The sequence below is a fragment of the Tursiops truncatus genome, chromosome 1 (assembly GCF_011762595.2).
Source record: "Tursiops truncatus isolate mTurTru1 chromosome 1, mTurTru1.mat.Y, whole genome shotgun sequence".
Classification (NCBI taxonomy): Eukaryota; Metazoa; Chordata; class Mammalia; order Artiodactyla; family Delphinidae; genus Tursiops; species Tursiops truncatus.
Genome location: NC_047034.1, coordinates 45,500,655 through 45,518,097, shown reverse-complemented (window position 1 = coordinate 45,518,097; position 17,443 = coordinate 45,500,655). Strand labels below are relative to the sequence as shown.

The window sequence follows — 17,443 nt, the reverse complement described above, 5'->3', positions numbered from 1 at the left end:
CTGTGCTCACCTCTGTTTCTCCAGCACTCACTAGAGCGCCTGCAGACACAATCATTGTTTTTTGGATGAATGAATTTATGGATGAATGAGCAACTCTGGATATTGGTGAGTAAATATTGTTTTAATTATAATTATAGAAAGAATAAATATTTTGCTCAGTGTTGCCCACTGAAAACAAATTTGTTTGAACAGCAGTTCAATTACATCAAGAATAATTGCCCATTGCTGTATTATAGACGTAATCCAATTCCTAGAGAAATTAGCACATGCATTTTAAAAGCATAATTACAACTGACATTAAGTGACGTCCCTGTGGCTTCTTTCCTGATGACAGAAAAGTAAAAAGTTCCATAATACAGCAACAGTGACTCACCTTTCTGTCTCTGAGGACTCTTCCTCCCAGCTCAAGTATGACATATGCTTAAAACATGAAACCAGCCCCATTCCAAATAAATATGACATTGGACACTTCTTCAAGGACAAACATTTTATTGCAATATAGGCACTTGGCAGGGTAAATATGTCGTTACAAAGTGTTTTAAGTTTATATGCTTTCTACAGTGACCAGAAAAATCAATCCACAGTGTAGATTTCTTTGCTGAGGTTGCAGACTTCAGAAGGCAAATTGTAAAACCCATTTGTTTATGGTAAAGTAAGAAGGCACATGTAGCCAACTTTTCTACCTAGTGAAATTGTATTATTTAGTCAGTGATGTCCTTCTCTTCCCCAAATTAAAATTGCTATGTAGCATATATCACTTATCGTTTTTTATAAAGAAATAAAATCACTTGTCTGAGAGAACTGTGGAACCCTTTGAAATCACTGGCTCCGATCTGAGGGTTACAAAACCAGACTTGAGAATCTCTGTAATAAAATGTAGAAGATCGAGCCTGAAGACCTGTAGTTCTTCACACTCAGCCTCTTTATAAAGCTTTTGGACAAACTGGAATCTTATCCTTGTGGTCTCTAAAATACGTTTTTTTTTCGAAAAAAGAGTTTACTCTGCATAATGCAAAGCACTACTGTCTTTAAGCTGCAAAGGAAAAAAATGACAAGCTAATTATTTTTCAAGGAAAATATTCTTTCTTTGTGAAAAGTCAATAGTAACATAACTAAAGTCATGGAATTTTTGCTGAAGACCATGTCTTGAGGTTTTATGCATTTCAAATGATTTGCACATAAGAGAGATCCCCAGAGCAGCCTGCAGAGGCTTTTCGAGCTGCTCATTTAAATCACAATAACCTTGCTCCAACCTGGAAACCACTGAAGCAATACAGATAAATCTGTATTAAAAGCAAGACAAACTCATGGTAATATGAAGCTATTCCACTCAACATGTTAAAACAGATAAGGAAATTTTAATGCACTTCAATTTCCTGTTCCATCTTCAAATGGAACAATCATCGGACTTAATCTAGTGGACTTGTCTTTTGTGAAATATGTACAGAAAAATTCCTTGTGTTCTCAGCTACATCCTTCCACTTGGTGTCTGGTCGCCTCTGGTCTACGGATGGGTAAAGGGAGGGCACTGATTGGGCACTGATTGATGTTCATCCATCCAATGAAGTGACAGGTACTCTCATTTAGGGTTGGAAAAATCTCTTAGCTTTCCAAGGTGTGCCAAAAGCCCTGAAGTGAGCACAGGGAGGAAGCTGGGAAGCTCCGGTGTGGACTCAGCCTGGGCCCTGACCTCCTCGCTTCCTTGTCACAATGCTCCCGGAGAGAAGGGCAGTCCTGGGCGAGGCTGGGTACTGCTCCTTTGGCTCCTGGCCTTAATGGGCAGCACATCGGACCATCTGGCCACCTGCCCCTTGGACTTTGGACTTGATTTAAGAGAAGACTCCCCAAGGGCAGAAAGCCCAAGTAAAAACATCTCCTTGCCTGACAGCCAGCCCCAAATAGCCCCGGCACAGAGGTGTGGTGGGTGATCAGTTCTCACATTTCCTGAGCACCGGGACACAAGCAGTTCCTTGTTAGGCACTAGGGATATTCAAGTGACTTGAGAAGGCAGGGAGCCATTATTCAAGGCTGTGTGTGCAGGAAGTACACAGGATGACTAAACCCTAGTGTCTGTCCTTGAAGGAAGGAGCCCCTGGAGAGACAGGAAGTAAACATAATTGTAATATTCTAAGCCAAACGCAAGGACATGAGTGAGCACGGGCACTGCGGGGACCAGGGGAGGAGTGACTGCCACCTTCTTTACCTACAATGAGATCCTTCACAAACGTGAGGATCTAAACACTGTAAAAGAAGTTGAAACAATTCAATGTGAGAGTATACTGATCCTGATTATTCTTCATCCCTTATGACCTAGAAAGCCAAGCAATTCTTCATGGAGAGGTGGAGAGGGAGACATTTTAATTCCTGGTTAAATGGTCAAACTATGGGACAAATTCTTTTAAAAACTGATATAAACTACTTGCTGATGATGATCAAAACAAGCTCTTAGGAGAGTATGTTGGGATCTAATATTAAAATTTGTGGAAGGAAACTTCAAGACGTGGAACTGGGACTAAAGCTTTCAGGAAATAATCTGGTATTTTTCTGAAGGACAAGAGGACACATCTTTTTAATCTTTTACAAGTAAGTCCATTCCACCTTTAACATTAACAGGTAAAGGTCAAGATCCATTTAGAGGACGTATTTCCGTCTATTTCCATTAAAGTGTAAGCTCTGGGGGAAAGGAGCAGAGTCGTTTTCACCACAGTATCCCAGCACCTGGGACATAACAACTTGCTGAACAACTGAACAAATAATTTCCATTTCTGGTAACATCTTTGGAACTTAACGATCTATAGCTTGGTTTTTCTCTCCCTCTCTCTCTTCCTTTCTTGTTCCCTTTTCTTTCCCTCTTTTCTTCTTTCTTTCTTTTTTAATTCACTGTATTCACTTCATTCCCTCCTGAGAATAAACCAGGACTGTTTCCATGGAAAGACAGAAAGTTGTCATATTTTTTCTTTTAGATTAAGTTCCTTTGGGCCTTTTAATTTATACTAGACAAGCACCTTATCTTTTCATTTTTTTTTTCTTTCTTGCGTCCTTTTGTTGTTGTTGTTTGACTGTGCCTAACACAGCATGTGGCCTAGAATAGCTGTTCAAATGATGTCTGTTTAATTGGTAGGCTTTATGCTCGATAATTCAGCTAAGCTCTTTCTCTGCACAGTCTAAGGCTAATTTGGAATGCTTTCAGGCGTAAACATGCCCAGGAAATTTCCTTGTCTCATCTGATTTTCTCCAAAAAGTGATTAATTTGTAAGAATTAACAAGATTAATTAGTAAGAAATTGATAGCACAATTAGGAAGAGGCCCAGACAGCTGCACAGACCACAACCTTCCTCCGTTTCTGCTCCCCATCTCAGCTTCCCCTGAGATGTCTCGGGCTCTGTGGGGCTGCACACAGCAGGGGGGACTGACGTTCACCACCTCCCTTTCCTGCAGCCTGAATGTGGACTAATGCTGAGTCCTTAAGAGACCGTGAGGCTGGTATAGTAAGCAGACGGCGAAGCTGCGTTTACGGTATGCCTTTGCATTCTTACAAAAAATTAAGAAGCCTTGAAGTGCATGGGAGGAGAACGTGCAGAGCGCTCCGACTGTCTTCTCCACAGCGACCTCCCTCCCGGGACACCCTCAGCTGCCTCTCAGCCCACACACTCCGTTACCTTTGTAATTCCTGTCAAAATGCTAAAGCAATAAGTCCTGGCAGAACAGTTCCACCGCACAAAGGGTTGCCTCAGCGCTCATGCTCTACGCGCATTCCCTCTAGCTTCGTGACACAAATTAAGGAAGTACTTCATAATTTTTTTTTTTCTGTTCTGGTAACAACTCGCAGGCAACCCCGAAGTGTATCCTTGAGCTGTAGCCTTTCGGCTGAGTTTGTTCAAAGAAAGACTTTTGGCAAATTGTCCCTTTCACTCCTCCGAGGGCCGCTCTGGGGGATCTTCTCTCTGTGAATCTAGGCTATAGGTGTCTGCGTCACTCTCAACCACCCACTGACACTCGTGAACGCGGGTGGCCTTACTCTTCTTTGCCTCCACGCTAGCGGTAGCCTGGGCTGTGCTGTGACTCCCTCCCACCGCCTCTTCCTGCAGAGAAACCTGGCTCTCACCGGGGCTGACGGGGTCACAACTTAACTTGCAACCTTCTTGGGGCATAGCCTCAGCCTCCACAGCGCACCTGGGCCCTCCTCCCTCGAGGGCGTCCAGTCCGGAGGACCCGGCCGTGAGCTCCCTCTCCGTGGGCTCCCCGGCCTCCACTGGCTCCTCTAAGGGGCCTGGGCCCCTGGGGCCCTCGCTGAGCCCCCCGCAGGCTGGCTGAGCCTCTGGAGACGCCCCCAACTCTACCCCACAAGCCTCAGCCTCGGGAGAGGGAGGATGGACCTCCCTCTCACTGACTTCACTTTCTTCGCTGTTGACCTGACTAGAGGCAGCTGCTTGATCGGTCTCTGTGTAGATTTGGGTCGTTTCCTCTTCTTTTTCAATTTCTTGGGGAACAAGGGTCTCCTTACTTGTATCTTTTTCAATCTCAGGCGCGGCAGATTCCCCTGGTACTTCAGTGGTCACCATCAACAAATTTCTGAGCTCTTTCAAGGAGCCCAAGGCGGAGGTGGGCTCTGGCTTTTCCTGGGTGGGTTCTTGGCCCTCATGAGTCTCTCCAAACTCCAGCTCTGATGAGTGTTTGCCCAGGGCTCCTGCTGTGTCTTCTGCAGCCACCGGATTCACAACAGGGTCATCTGTGCTTGAAATGATGACCTGCCCGTCCCCATCTGGGGGCGGGCTGGGCATAGGGACCCCCGGCTGTTTTTTTTCCCCTGACTCCTGGAATACCTCGTTACTCAGGATCTCACTATCTGGAACTTCCGGCAGAATGGCCGAGGCTCTCCTGGCAGGGCTGGCCTGGTTTGACCCTGCAGGAGTTTTTAGATCAGTTAAGCTGGACACGCTTTCACTGGGCAAGGCCATGTTGTCTTCAAATAAATTGTGTTTCTTCAGGATAGCAGCTTCCTTTATCACTGAGGGATGCCAGAAAACAAAACATAAGGTTAATACTCTGCCCTGGCCAACCTGGATTTTCTGATTTTTATCCAGAAGCCAAACTCCCCTCTCAGCTTTTCTGGCCATCAAAATTTCCCAATTTCAAGTGCCAGCTTACATCCACCCTCTTCCAGGTAGTCTTCCCTGATGACCAGAGCCTACAAACGCGTGCCAAACCCTGAACCTCTGTAATGTTCATTCATTCATTCCTTCACTCATTTACTTCTTTCAGACAGCACACATTGACTGGACATCAACTATGGGACAGACTCTGAGAATCCAAAGATGAATAAAGTATGGCCTTGGCTTTCAAGGAGCTCAAGTCTATAACAGCATGATCTGTATCACCCGTGGAGGCCCCCAGCACATTTCATTAGCTGCTAGTATGTGGGGCTCCAGTTTGCCTACTTTGACTGAACTCCTTTAGGGCAGAACAGGCCTTAACTTTCTCTGCTTTTACTCAAAGTCCAGTCCTGAAAGTGTAATGGGTCCTCAGTACTGAGCATGCAGAGAGAGCTCTGTTGACCTGCAGTGTCCAAACTGAAGGCCTATGTACCTCTAACTCAGCCCTAGAGGCCTTGAGAGGAGTAAAATCAACAGTAACAACCAGCAGCTGACATTTCTGACAACCAGCCTCCACCTCTGGCTGTGCAGTGATCTCACTCACACCCAAGGGGATGCCATTCACATCAGGGACAGCATAGATGTGGGTATTCAGCATAGTAATTTTCCAGCAGGCAGCAGTAGCATGTCCTGCTTGAACCAAATCAGTATGTCATGACAATTTTTTGACAGAGAGCAGTCAGGTGTCTGGAGGAAGGGAGCCTTTTTCTAATTTGCCCAAAGGTGCTATGGTGGCCTTGACTGAGCCCTTCCTTTGTGTAGATACTGTGCTGACGTCTTTTTTTTTTTTTTTTTTTTTTTGCGGTACATGGGCCTCTCACTGTTAGGGCCCCTCCCGCTGCGGAGCACAGGCTCCGGACGCGCAGGCTCAGCGGCCATGGCTCACGGGCCCAGCCGCTCCACGGCATGTGGGATCTTCCCGGCCCGGGGCACGAACCCGTGTCCCCTGCATCGGCAGGCGGACTCTCAACCACTGCGCCACCAGGGAAGCCCTGTGCTGACATCGTTATACTCCTTATCTCACTGGATGAGCTACTTGGACCTGGGGCTTGTGCTTGGTCAGCTTTCTGTGTGGAGGGGTTTTGGTGATGCTCTGTGGAGACCAGATATGCTTCAGGCCTATAGTTTTAGGGATGGCCCTCTCCAGCCCATTTATATCCAAGTTTTCCTGTCTACACTCCTATCCCAAACAAGGACTGATTCCATGGGACACCGGGTGCTAGAGTCTTAACAAGACTCACAGAGGACGGAGTCATCGCCCAGTGTCTTTCTGTCCAGCTGAGCGGAGGTGAGGAATGTGCTGAGAGAGCAGAGCAGCTGGGAAGCCCTGCTACTGAATCACCCGCTCCAGGCTGGGGAGGGGTTGTGAGCCTGTGGCTAAGAAGAGCCCTTTTTCCTCTGTTCTGTCTGCAACAGCTGGAGGAAGATAGCTGTTCAGGAGACACCCTGGGTTTAATGTCTCTAAGCCTTAGTTTTCTCATCTGAAAAATGAAGCTTAGAAATCTCCTCTCGGGCTTCCCTGGTGGCGCAGTGGTTGAGAGTCCGCCTGCCAGTGCAGGGGACACGGGTTCGTGCCCCGGTCCGGGAAGATCCCACATGCCACGGAGTGGCTGGGCCAGTGAGCCATGGCCGCTGAGCCTGCGCGTCCAGAGCCTGTGCTCCGCAATGGGAGAACGGGAGAGGCCACAACAGTGAGAGGCCCGCGTACCGCAAAAAAAAAAAAAAAAAAAAAAAAAAAAATCTCCTCTCACAGAGTCCTTATCTGGATTGAAAGAGAAATAATATCTAATGGGCCAGTGGAGTATGAGTCAAATCATATGACTGCTCAGGGGACGTCCCTTCTGTCCCTGTTCTCTGTCTCCCCAGCTCCTCCTGTCAATTTCCTCTTCCCCTTTCATTCCTGTTGATAAAACCTAGTTGGCCTCCCAGGGTCCACTCAGGGGTACTCCCCTCTATCTAGAGCTTTCTCCAGCACCAGGGAAACCTTCCTTACCTTTCAGCGTTTCATCAAGGAGGATCTGATGTAAAATCTCCTCGTAGACATTTTCAACATGGATCATATTGGTGTGATCTGCAAAGATGAACTGCTCGTATTTCTGAAGCTCCTGTAGAGGAAGAGATAAGAAGACAAAGGGGACAAAGCATGAGATGCCAGTTCTCAGAGGAGCTATGGAAAGGACGGCTGTCACTTGTGATGCCCCCTTGGAGTGTGATGCCTTGGTCATTCCCCTTCCCTTTCCGCAGGCACCATTCCCTGTACTGGGGACATGCTCTATGCCCTTCGAGGGGGCAGACACCAGAGATTCTGATCATCTCAAGGCCTTGTCAGTGGGTCTGGGGCCCTCCTTGTTTTCATCATAACCAAAACATTTCCTCCCTCTTCTGCTTCTGCTATTTTTTTAAATGCTAAAAGTACTTTACTAAGGTATAAGTTATACCCAGAAAAATGCACACATTTTAAAAGTACAGCTCAATGATTTTAAATGTATAAATATACTCATGTAACCATAACCCAGATCAAGACAGAAAACACTTCCATCACCCTCATACCCTTTTCTAGTCCACACTCCTCCCACCCCAAGAGATAAGCACTGATCTTGTGTCTATCACAATAGATTAGTTTTTCTTGTTCTTTAAAATTATATAAATGGAATCCTGTATTCTTTTTTTGTGTTTTTTTTTGAGATTCGTCCATGTTTCCACATGTAGCAGTAGCTCATCCCTTTTTATTGGTAAATGGCACTCATATGGGTAAACAAAAATTGTTTATCTATACTCCTATTGATGGATATTGACTGTTATGAACATAACTGCTATGAATATTCTTGTGCATGATTTTGTGGATTTAGGACTTATTTATCTTGAGTGTACACCTAGAAGTGAGATTGCTGGGTCCTAGAGTAGAGGTATGTTTAGCTCTCTTAGGATGGGACCCCTTTTCGGGTGTGGAGAATCTCTAGTCAAAGACTCTTCAGAAATGTTCTCCTCTTTCCCTCCAACTGGCCCTGGAACTCACTGATTCCATCTAAGGCAATCCAGGCATCATGCAAAATCCTTTAACACTTCCTGCTTTCCAAGAGTTTCCACATGGCTTGCCTGTTATTGGTATGAGGTCAAGTCGTGGATCAAAATGAACTAAATCATATCCTAGTGATTAACTCAGTAATCCTTGCACCTGATGGTGCTGGAGGAGGGCTCCTGACATCTGGTTCTCAGAGAGCCAGGGACTTAGCAGTGGGATTCAATGCCTTTTGCCTGGAGGGAGAAGATTTACAGCAGGTGATCAGAAGCCACCACATTCAGACAACTCTCAGTGCTAGGACTTGAGGTTCTGTAGCCCAGGACCAGATCACAGTGGGTAATAATGGGACCCCTTTATACCCACCCTAGGGAAAGCCACAGGACTGAAGCGACATGAGCTTCCATGATCTCAAGAGGGTCTGTGGGACAGGACAGACATACAGAAAAGTGCCACATGGGAAGAGAATTGCCCAGGAACTGGACACTGCCCTGGACTAGCTGTGGGACCCTAGGCAAGCCAGGTCACTGCTCTGCGCCTCTCTCTACCTCTGTAAAATGAGGGGCACAGGCTCATGTCTGCAACACCTTTCATCTCCCCATGTGGTCTTCCGCTCCTTAGTCCCCTGACTGTTATTCATCCCTCAGGACTGGGCGAAAACACGACTCTGGGAAGTCCTCTCTGCCCCCATAGGCAGAGTTGGGCACCCTCCTCTGAACTCTGCGATCACTCTTCCCCACAAGGCTTCTGCCGTGCTCATCACAAAGTCCACGGTGTACCTGTCTCTGTCTCCGGCCTCTAGGCTGTGAACCCCAGGACAGCAGGGACACTGTCCTGGCACAGCGCCTGGATCGTATTGGATACATATTTTATATATGTTTGCTGAATAAATAAACAGTAGACCTTTAAACTTTCAACCAGCTAACTAATTCTGCAGAGAGGAATCATTTCTAGGGGAACTTATTGTGATGCGTACAACTTGACAAAACAGGTCTTCTATACTGAATTGATCAAACTGTGACATATATTGAATTCCCTGGATTCACTAAATTGGAATCCCTGAGGGTGGGTCTGGGAGAATCAGAATTTAAAAAAGAATCTCCCCAGGCAATTCTAAGGTGCAGCTTGGGTTGAGTACCGCAGATCTTGGAAGCTGTGACTTAAAGAACTGAGGGAAACACACTTCAGTTAAATAAAGAATCCTTCTCTGAAGCAGATGCTCCCCTAATTTATTTATTCTGTAAATCCAGATGTTTTTAAATTTCTTGACCCTGATACAATATCCTTCATTACTGAAAACGCTGGGCCTTTCTCTTGAAACCAGTCTCTCTTGATTAAAAATCACAAGAGCCTCTTACAGATTGGGTACAACTCTGCGGATTCCTGGGAAAAGGGGAGCAGACTGGAAGGGGGACTTTCCTTGCTCTTCTGCCCTCATGGGAGGATGTGGCTCCAGGCCCCCAGATTGCCTTTGGAATTGGAAAAGAAAACTCAGCAGAACATCTGCGTGCAGGCATGTCCAAGGTGCACTGAGTCATCCTTTGGATGGCTGGACTGTTCTATCCACATCAGGCAAGAGACAATCGTATAGACAGATTCTTTACTGCCCTGATTTGATCAGATCCTTTTCTATGAAAGAAATATACCCTCAGAAAGGAGGGCCAGGTACTAGAAATGCCCATGGTTTTCTGAAGAAAAACAGCATTTACAGAATATAAAAATGACCAAAGAAATTTCCGCAGTAAAATAACTCACGCAAAGGATTTTAATGTTCCAATGCTTGGAGACTCTCTAAGTTGCCAAAAAGTCCTTTTTAAATTCTAAAAAGCTCTTTATCGTTTGTGCCAAGAGGGAGCCGGCCTTGCAAATGTCCCAGCTCATAGATCATGTAGCAGGAGTAAAGGCAGTAGTAAATACCATTTTCTGAGTACATACCATGTTATCAGTGAGTGGGATCTAGGTTCACACTCTGGCGGTTCCCAGCTCTGTGACTTTGGGCCCATTCCTTAGCCCCTCAGGCTTCCTCATTTGTGCAATGAGGATATAAATAGTACCTCCCCATAGGGTTGTCATGAATGTCATGGAGACAACCCATACAAAGTGCCAAGCACATGCAAGCACGTATCAAATGTTCACTGTATCACCCTAGCCTTCTCAGTCTTAAGAAGGATACTGCAAAGTATTATAATCTCCATTTTCTTGATGAAATCTAGGCCAAGAGAGAGGAAAAGTGATCTGCCCGAGGCCCCAGAGCTCATACACAGAGGAGCTGGGACTTGAACCCAGGTCTTGACCCAGCCTCCACAGTTGGCTCATCCACGACCCTGCTCTACAGACTAAGTCACGTCTTCACAATCATGGCTGTCACTGGTTGCCTAGTGTCCGTGGCAGCTTTAAATGTTTTCAGTTTCATTGATTTCAGTAAGCATACGTTACTGGATTTAACAGAACAAATAGCCTTCTGTAATCGTGTTACTTAAGGTCTCTTCATGGATGTAGAGGTCAAGTTTCAGAGGACACGTTGGACCTGTGAGTCACACCATAATGAGGAACCCCTGGTATCCTCAGGCATTCTATGTCAACTCTTAACTTGGCTCAGACTCTGATCATTACCCTTTGAGATTCTGTCTTGTCCAAGGGTCAGCAAATCCAGCCAGCTGCTTGTTTTTGTAAATAAAGTATTATAGGAACACAGACTGCCCATTTGTTTATGTATCACCTATGGCTGCTTCGGTGCTGTAACAGCAGAACTGAGTGATTGCAACAGAAACAGTATGGCCGGGAAGCCTAAAATATTTACTATCTGACTATTTATTGGAAAAGTTTGTTGACCCCTCCCTGGTCAAATACTGTGTGTAAGCACATCATGACCAAAAAAAATTGCTTGAACTTCATAGGCAACGACAGCAGGCTCTGGAGTAGCCCATCCCCTTACTGGTTTGCACACGGACGCCAGTGCCTTCTGCACGGTGGGAAGTGTGATTTGAACCAGCGCCTCTTGAAATATCCTCTTCCGGATGGTGCTGCTGTCATAATCATATTGCTGTCAATACAGAGATAGAAACATAGGCTAAATAGCAACATTACAATCTGTTCACTTTTGCTTCAACAAAAAACTCAGCTACTCACTTCGTCTCCCTTTCCCCCCCTAATTTCTGAGGACCCTTGTGGTGTTCCAAGGTTTCAGAGATCTTTCTGTGCAATTCTCTCACACTCTAAGGAAAGGTTATGACTGCTAATGACCCATCTTACCCTCCCCTCTCACACATGTGGAAACTGAAGTAAGATAAAAAAAAAAAAACAGAGTGACTTCTGTGTTAGAAAGTTGAAGACAGAACTGGGGGATGAGTTATTATCTCACCACCCCTGTCCTGAGTTGTCCATGGGAGTCATGATCATCTCCTTCCTTCACTCTACATCCTGAAAGCAGGATTGGTAGGTTGTAACGATTTCCACAAGGAAAGAGAGCATCTAGCTCACAGCTACATTAACACCATGGCATGTTAACCAAAGAGTGCAGTATCTGGAACTGGCAAGATGATGATTCACTCTGTTCTACATGGAACATCCATACCTAGAGACCAGGGTTTGGTTTTATGTGTTGCTTTAAAGTGGGGAAGGCACAGACAAACTGGGGCATAGTCACAGGCATGTAAGCAGAATGGTCAGGCCAAATAAAGAATGGTTAGGGCTTCCCTGGTGGCGCAGTGCTTGAGAGTCCGCCTGCCGATGCAGGGGACACGGGTTCGTGCCCCGGTCCGGGAGGATCCCACATGCCACGGAGCGGCTGGGCCCGTGAGCCATGGCCGCTGAGCCTGCGCGTCCGGAGCCTGTGCTCCGCAACGGGAGAGGCCACAACAGTGAGAGGCCCACATACCACAAAAAAAAAAAAAAAAAAAAAAAAAAAAGGATGGTTAAAGAGATTTATACTGGAGATAATAACTTGGGGCAAAATCATAGCTCTATTCAAACAACCAAAGGCTACCATGTGGAAGAAGGACATGAGCAGAGGGTAGAACTAGAATTACCAGTGGTGAGAACTTTGGCTTAGCATTAGGAAGTATGTTCTTGTAGACAAAAGTGTCCAGGAAAGAGATGGACTGTCCTGAGAGGTAAAAATTGTGTTGATGTGGCAGGTGGCATTGACATTGGGACTATCTTTTCTTTTTCAATGGCAGGTTCATTATTTTGTGTGTTACCGTGACAAATATTGCTTTTAATCTCAATGATTTGGTTGCCAGAGTTTCCTACTGCCTGTGAGGCATTAAGATCAGGTCTGAAATTCAGGGACCACCTCCTAGGCTCTGTGAGACTTTGATCTTCTGTTCCAAAGCCCTGCTTAGGGAAAGTAGGTAATAAAAAATTAGTGGACTAGGCTTAGGGATAGTTTTAGCTCTAAGCTCACCACGGACTAGCCTGTTGAGCTTACGTAAGTCATGTGATATCTTAGGAGGTCAGTTTCCTTATCTCTACAATGGAGACATATTCCAGTGATCTCACAAGTTCCTGTGAGGATCAAATGTAACAGGTTTTTAAAAAAATTTATCTTGGCTGTGTTGGGTCTTTGTTGTTGTGCGCGGGCTTTCTCTAGTTGCAGCGAACGGGGCTACTCTTTGTTGTGGTGCGTGGGCTTCTCATTGCAGTGACTTCTCTTGTTGCAGAGCACGGGCTCTAGGTGCACGGGCTTCAGCAGTTGTGGCACGTGGGCTCAGTAGTTATGGCTCATGGGCTCTAGAGCACAGGCTCAGTAGTTGCGGTGCAGGGGTTTAGTTGCTCCGCAGCATGTGGGATCTTCCTGGGCCAGGGATCAAACCTGTGTCCCCTGCGTTGGCAGGTGGATTTTAACCACTGTGCCACCCGGGAAGTCCGGGTTGTTTTTAAAAAAGCTTAAAGATATGACCTATATATGTAAGTTCCTATTATTACAGCCATTTTAATATACACTTACGCATGAAGCACATTTAAAACAATTTCATAAAGCAGGTATCGTGATGGTTAATTTAAATAGGTTTTACTATACTGTAAACTCCTCGAAGAAAGAGGGTGTGCCTTGCCTATTTTTATATTCCATGCAATACCTATCACAATCCTTTGCTTATAGTGGATAGCCAATAAATATCAAGTCCACTTGCTATGCAAGTAAGCCTGGACACGTCACTTCTGGCTGAGGAAGCGACAATGATGCTGAGGACCTGTGGTCCCTAAAGTAGCCACTAGATGGCAGAATAGGCATGAAAGTCGTGGGGGAACTGCTGCTAGGTGATAGTCACGGGTGTCTCAGGGAGGAAACGAAGGGGAAAGATTTTTAAAAGGCGAGGCAAGTGAAACAGAGAACTTGGTATTTTCCACTTAACAAAACAAATGGGTCACATTCTTGCTTCATGCTTCCCACAAACGAGAGAACAATTTTACCTTTAAGACTCGGAGCTTAACCTTCTCAATGGCGACTGTGGTTTTGGAGGCCTCTCCTTGGAGATGTGGGGAAAGCAACTGCTCAAAAGTGAATACCGCATTCTCCATTAGCTAGAAACCAAAACCAACACAGAAACAGACCGCAGTTACAGGCTGGGATCACTACCCTCTCCAAGTCTACATCAACTTGGAGAGAAGGAGACGATGACCACCAAAGATGGTCACTACCCTGTGGACGACCCAGGGCAACAGGTCCTCATCCCACTACATGGATTGTGAAATGCATAGGCCCACGGCCACAGTGGCATCAGTAAGAGGCTGGGAAGCACACACACACATACCTATGCATGTATGTACACATGTATGTATCTTTTCTTCTCATCTCTTCTCCTTCCACCCTTAACTGGGAAACCCAAGACCGTGGGGTTGAGGATATCATCATTTTCTGTGGTCATCCCCTTCCTGTGTTCTCTGGTGCCTGTGGTCAGGGCTTAATGAAATGAGGTGGCCCTTTAGTTCTGCACCTCCACTTTCAGATGGATGTAAACCATGCCAGCACATCTCTCGCTCCATTTTCCAGCCTCCCACCCTACTTCTCTTCCTTTCTCTGCCAGGCTGGGAAGGGAGGCAGGGTCAGAGCTCAGTGGAGACCATGGCTGACATGCTCGTGGGTTAGGGAACGGAAGTAGTTCAGATTTCTTATTCTCTGCACTTGTGCCTGTACCTGTTTCACCAGGGTCCAGTACTATCAAAGGGACTTCAGTCAAACCGTTGACCAATTTTGTTCCTTGTCTGTCTTTAATCCCTCACAACTCAGAGGTTAGGTAATAAAGTGTGCCACTTAATCCTGCCTATAACTTTTAAGAAGAAAAATCTCCTTTCTTCCCCAAGCCTGTGATCCGAAAGCATCCAACACAATACCTTTCTCTCGGCACTTTCAACGCTGTAGTGAATTTACCTAAGAATCTGTCTCACTATCAGCTCCCCAGAGTGGAATCTGGCACAGTGTCCAACCCACAGGAAGCTCCCTTTGAACATTTGTGAAGTAGAATTGTGCTCTTAACGGCTTCAATGATCCACCCTTCCTTCATTTAGAAAGCATTAGAATATAGAACGAGTTTGAGCTATTCACTCCTGCCCTGGAGAAAAAGTTCCTTGTGGAGAAAAAAAGGAACCTATCAAGGAGATCCAAGAAATCCAAATTTAAAGCTCTGATTGACTGATTGATTGATTTACTTTTAACTAGGTTAGGGAATTGATTCAAGCCACTGGTTCTCCATCCTGGTTGCATATGAAAAGCAGTAGGGATGGGAGTGGAAGAAATTTTTTTTTAATTACCAAAAAGATAATATCAAAATCACTAGGAGTGTGGCCTAGACATCAGTATTTCTTAAAAGCTCCCAGATGATTCTAATCTGCAGCCAACATTAATAGCACTGATTTGACAAATCAAGTAATTATCAATTAATGCTACTTTATTTCCCTGAGATATCTCTTCTTTATGATGCTCATCAACATGGAAGAAAGATGAGCCAGCTGGAAGAGCACAAAATATGTCCTCAGTCAACATGGTGACTAAAGAAATGGGCCTCATTTCCCTGAGCTACACTAGTACACCTGTCTCATTTGCCGCACTCGTTTCTCTGCTCCCCCATCCTCATCCACGTGGATGACCTCACCGCCCCTACCTCTTGCATGTAGTTCTGCGTCCTCTGGACCACCAGATCGATGTGGGGGAATCTGAAGCGGCTCTTGAGATCCTGCAGGTGCTCCTGAAGCAGGTTGACTTTACTATAACAAGGTTCCATCTTCACGGAATCCAATGGAAGATTCATAAGCCGGTCTAGATGCTGCATTTTGGTGAAGGGAAAAATTACACACCTTCAGACTTAGGAACTATATTACACGACTGTTACATATTACATAAATTCTAAACAATCACACATGTTATTAGACTGAATCACTTCTCAGATCACTATATCTGTGACATCTTCATTGTCTTATTTCCATTCTTGGATGGGTTCCTAGGGCAGCTCTATTGCTACGATAGAGATTGGTAGAAGAACCAGCTGGACGCTGGAAGCTCCCAGGGCTGCATTCAGTGGGGCTCAGTCTTGTCAAGCTCTTGATGGACTCCAAGTACCCACTACCAGAGCTCAAGAGTTCAGTAAGGCTCTTTGGCACATGGAACTGCTGTGGGCTCACAAGCATCCACAGCCTTCTTTAATGAGTGACATCCCTCTCAGAAAATCCCAGGGAGTTCAGGATGCCCCCCGGACTCTAAGAGTAAAGCCAGAGTCCCCACAGTTCCCTGAGGCTCTGTCAGTGCCCAAGGGCTTCCCTCTGCTAGTGGATGGGGAGGTGGGTGAGATAGGAAGAGGCCTAGCCTAGAAGAGGTATCCAGTTTTAAAACCTGAGGTCCCCCCTCCTCTAGTTTGTACACGTGACAACTTGATCGATGAGGCCATACGACTTCCAGCAAGAGGACAGCAACTGACCTCATCCACTAAGAACCTCAAGTATTATCAACATAGTCTTATACTATGAGTGTTTTTGCCAACAGAATGCATCTTATTTTCCAAGCTTATTTAAAAGTAATTTTAAAAATTGAATATTGGAGATCTAGAATAAACAGGAGGGTGGGTGGAGAAAGAGAAGACAGAAAGAAAGGTGCTGAAAATGGAGGCCTACGGAGAACTGGGGAGTAACACAGTAACAGGGTGATTGTGAATAATACAGGATGTGCTGTCTGAGTTTCAGGTCACAGAAAAGAGATAAATCTAGAGTTCTAGATTTCTCTAAACAAGAATTTAACAAGGGGACTTCCCTGGTGGCTCAGTGGTTAAAAATACGCCTGCCAATGCAGGGGACACGCCACGACTACTAAGCCTGCGAGCCACAACTACTGAGTTTGCATGCCACAACTACTGAAGCCCATGCGCCTAGAGCCCGTGCTCTGCAACGAAGAGTAGCCCCTGCTCACCGCAACTAGAGAAAGCCCACGTGCAGCAACGAAGACCCAACACAGCCAAAATTAAATATCAATTAATTAATTAATTAAAAAAGATACAGAAACTTGGTTATTTATAAGAAAAAAAAAGAATTTAACAAGGGCCCACTTTCATTGTGCTTGTAAAAGGAAAATATTACTCCCTTTAAGAAGTGAGTTCTGGGGCTTCCCTGGTGGCGCAGTGGTTGGGAGTCTGCCTGCCCATGCAGGGGACACGGGTTTGTGCCCCGGTCCGGGAAGATCCCACATGCCGCGGAGCGGCTGGACCCGTGAGCCATGGCCGCTGGGCCTATGCGTCCGGAGCCTGTGCTCCATGACAGGGGAGGCCACAACAGTGAGAGGCCCGTGTACCGCAAAAAAAAAAAAAAAAAAATGAGTTCTGGAGAACCTCACTGAAGTAGAATTAATGACCAAAAGCATGCTGTCAAACTTGCCCCTTGACATATAATTCGTAATGTAAATATCATTAAACAGACAGGAGAGGAAAAATCAATCGGTTACCACTTTGCTCCTGTAAGATTGGCAGAAGTTAAACAAGTGATTCCCTAATGCTGACGGGAATATAAAGGAGAAAGTCCTCTGCCATGTACAATTGGTAGAATTGTAAAATTTTAATTCTTCTTTTGGGAAGCAAATGGAAACATCAGTTAACATGAGAAATATTCCTACCTTTCAACCTAGCAATCCTGTCCTAGGCATCTATTCCATAGAAATAAAAGCATCAAAGTAAATGAATATATATAACAAGATTATTTATTGCAGCTTTGTTCATGGTGCTAGCAACATTTGGATGATTGACTAAATCATGGTGTATTCATACATGAAATATTATGCGGTTATTACAAAAAA

At 45.4% G+C, this 17,443-nt stretch overlaps 1 protein-coding gene across 3 annotated transcripts in view; it reads right to left on the bottom strand.

Annotated features, from left to right (window-relative positions):
• Positions 1–469: 469 nt before the first annotated feature.
• The window catches only part of NIBAN1 (niban apoptosis regulator 1), a 215,984-nt gene continuing 199,010 nt past the window's right edge, over positions 470–17,443 (bottom strand). For 2 of the 3 annotated variants that reach the window (XM_073803451.1, XM_019952476.3), the window contains exons 10-14: positions 15,273–15,434; positions 13,585–13,695; positions 11,108–11,215; positions 7,147–7,258; positions 470–5,008 (exon numbers count right to left, since the gene is read on the bottom strand). In XM_073803451.1, the coding sequence (XP_073659552.1) occupies positions 3,909–5,008; positions 7,147–7,258; positions 11,108–11,215; positions 13,585–13,695; positions 15,273–15,434 (1,593 nt within the window). In that variant the 3' untranslated portion in view covers positions 470–3,908. The remainder of the gene's footprint in view (positions 5,009–7,146; positions 7,259–11,107; positions 11,216–13,584; positions 13,696–15,272; positions 15,435–17,443) is intronic. The other variant, XM_019952477.3, reaches the window with a different exon arrangement.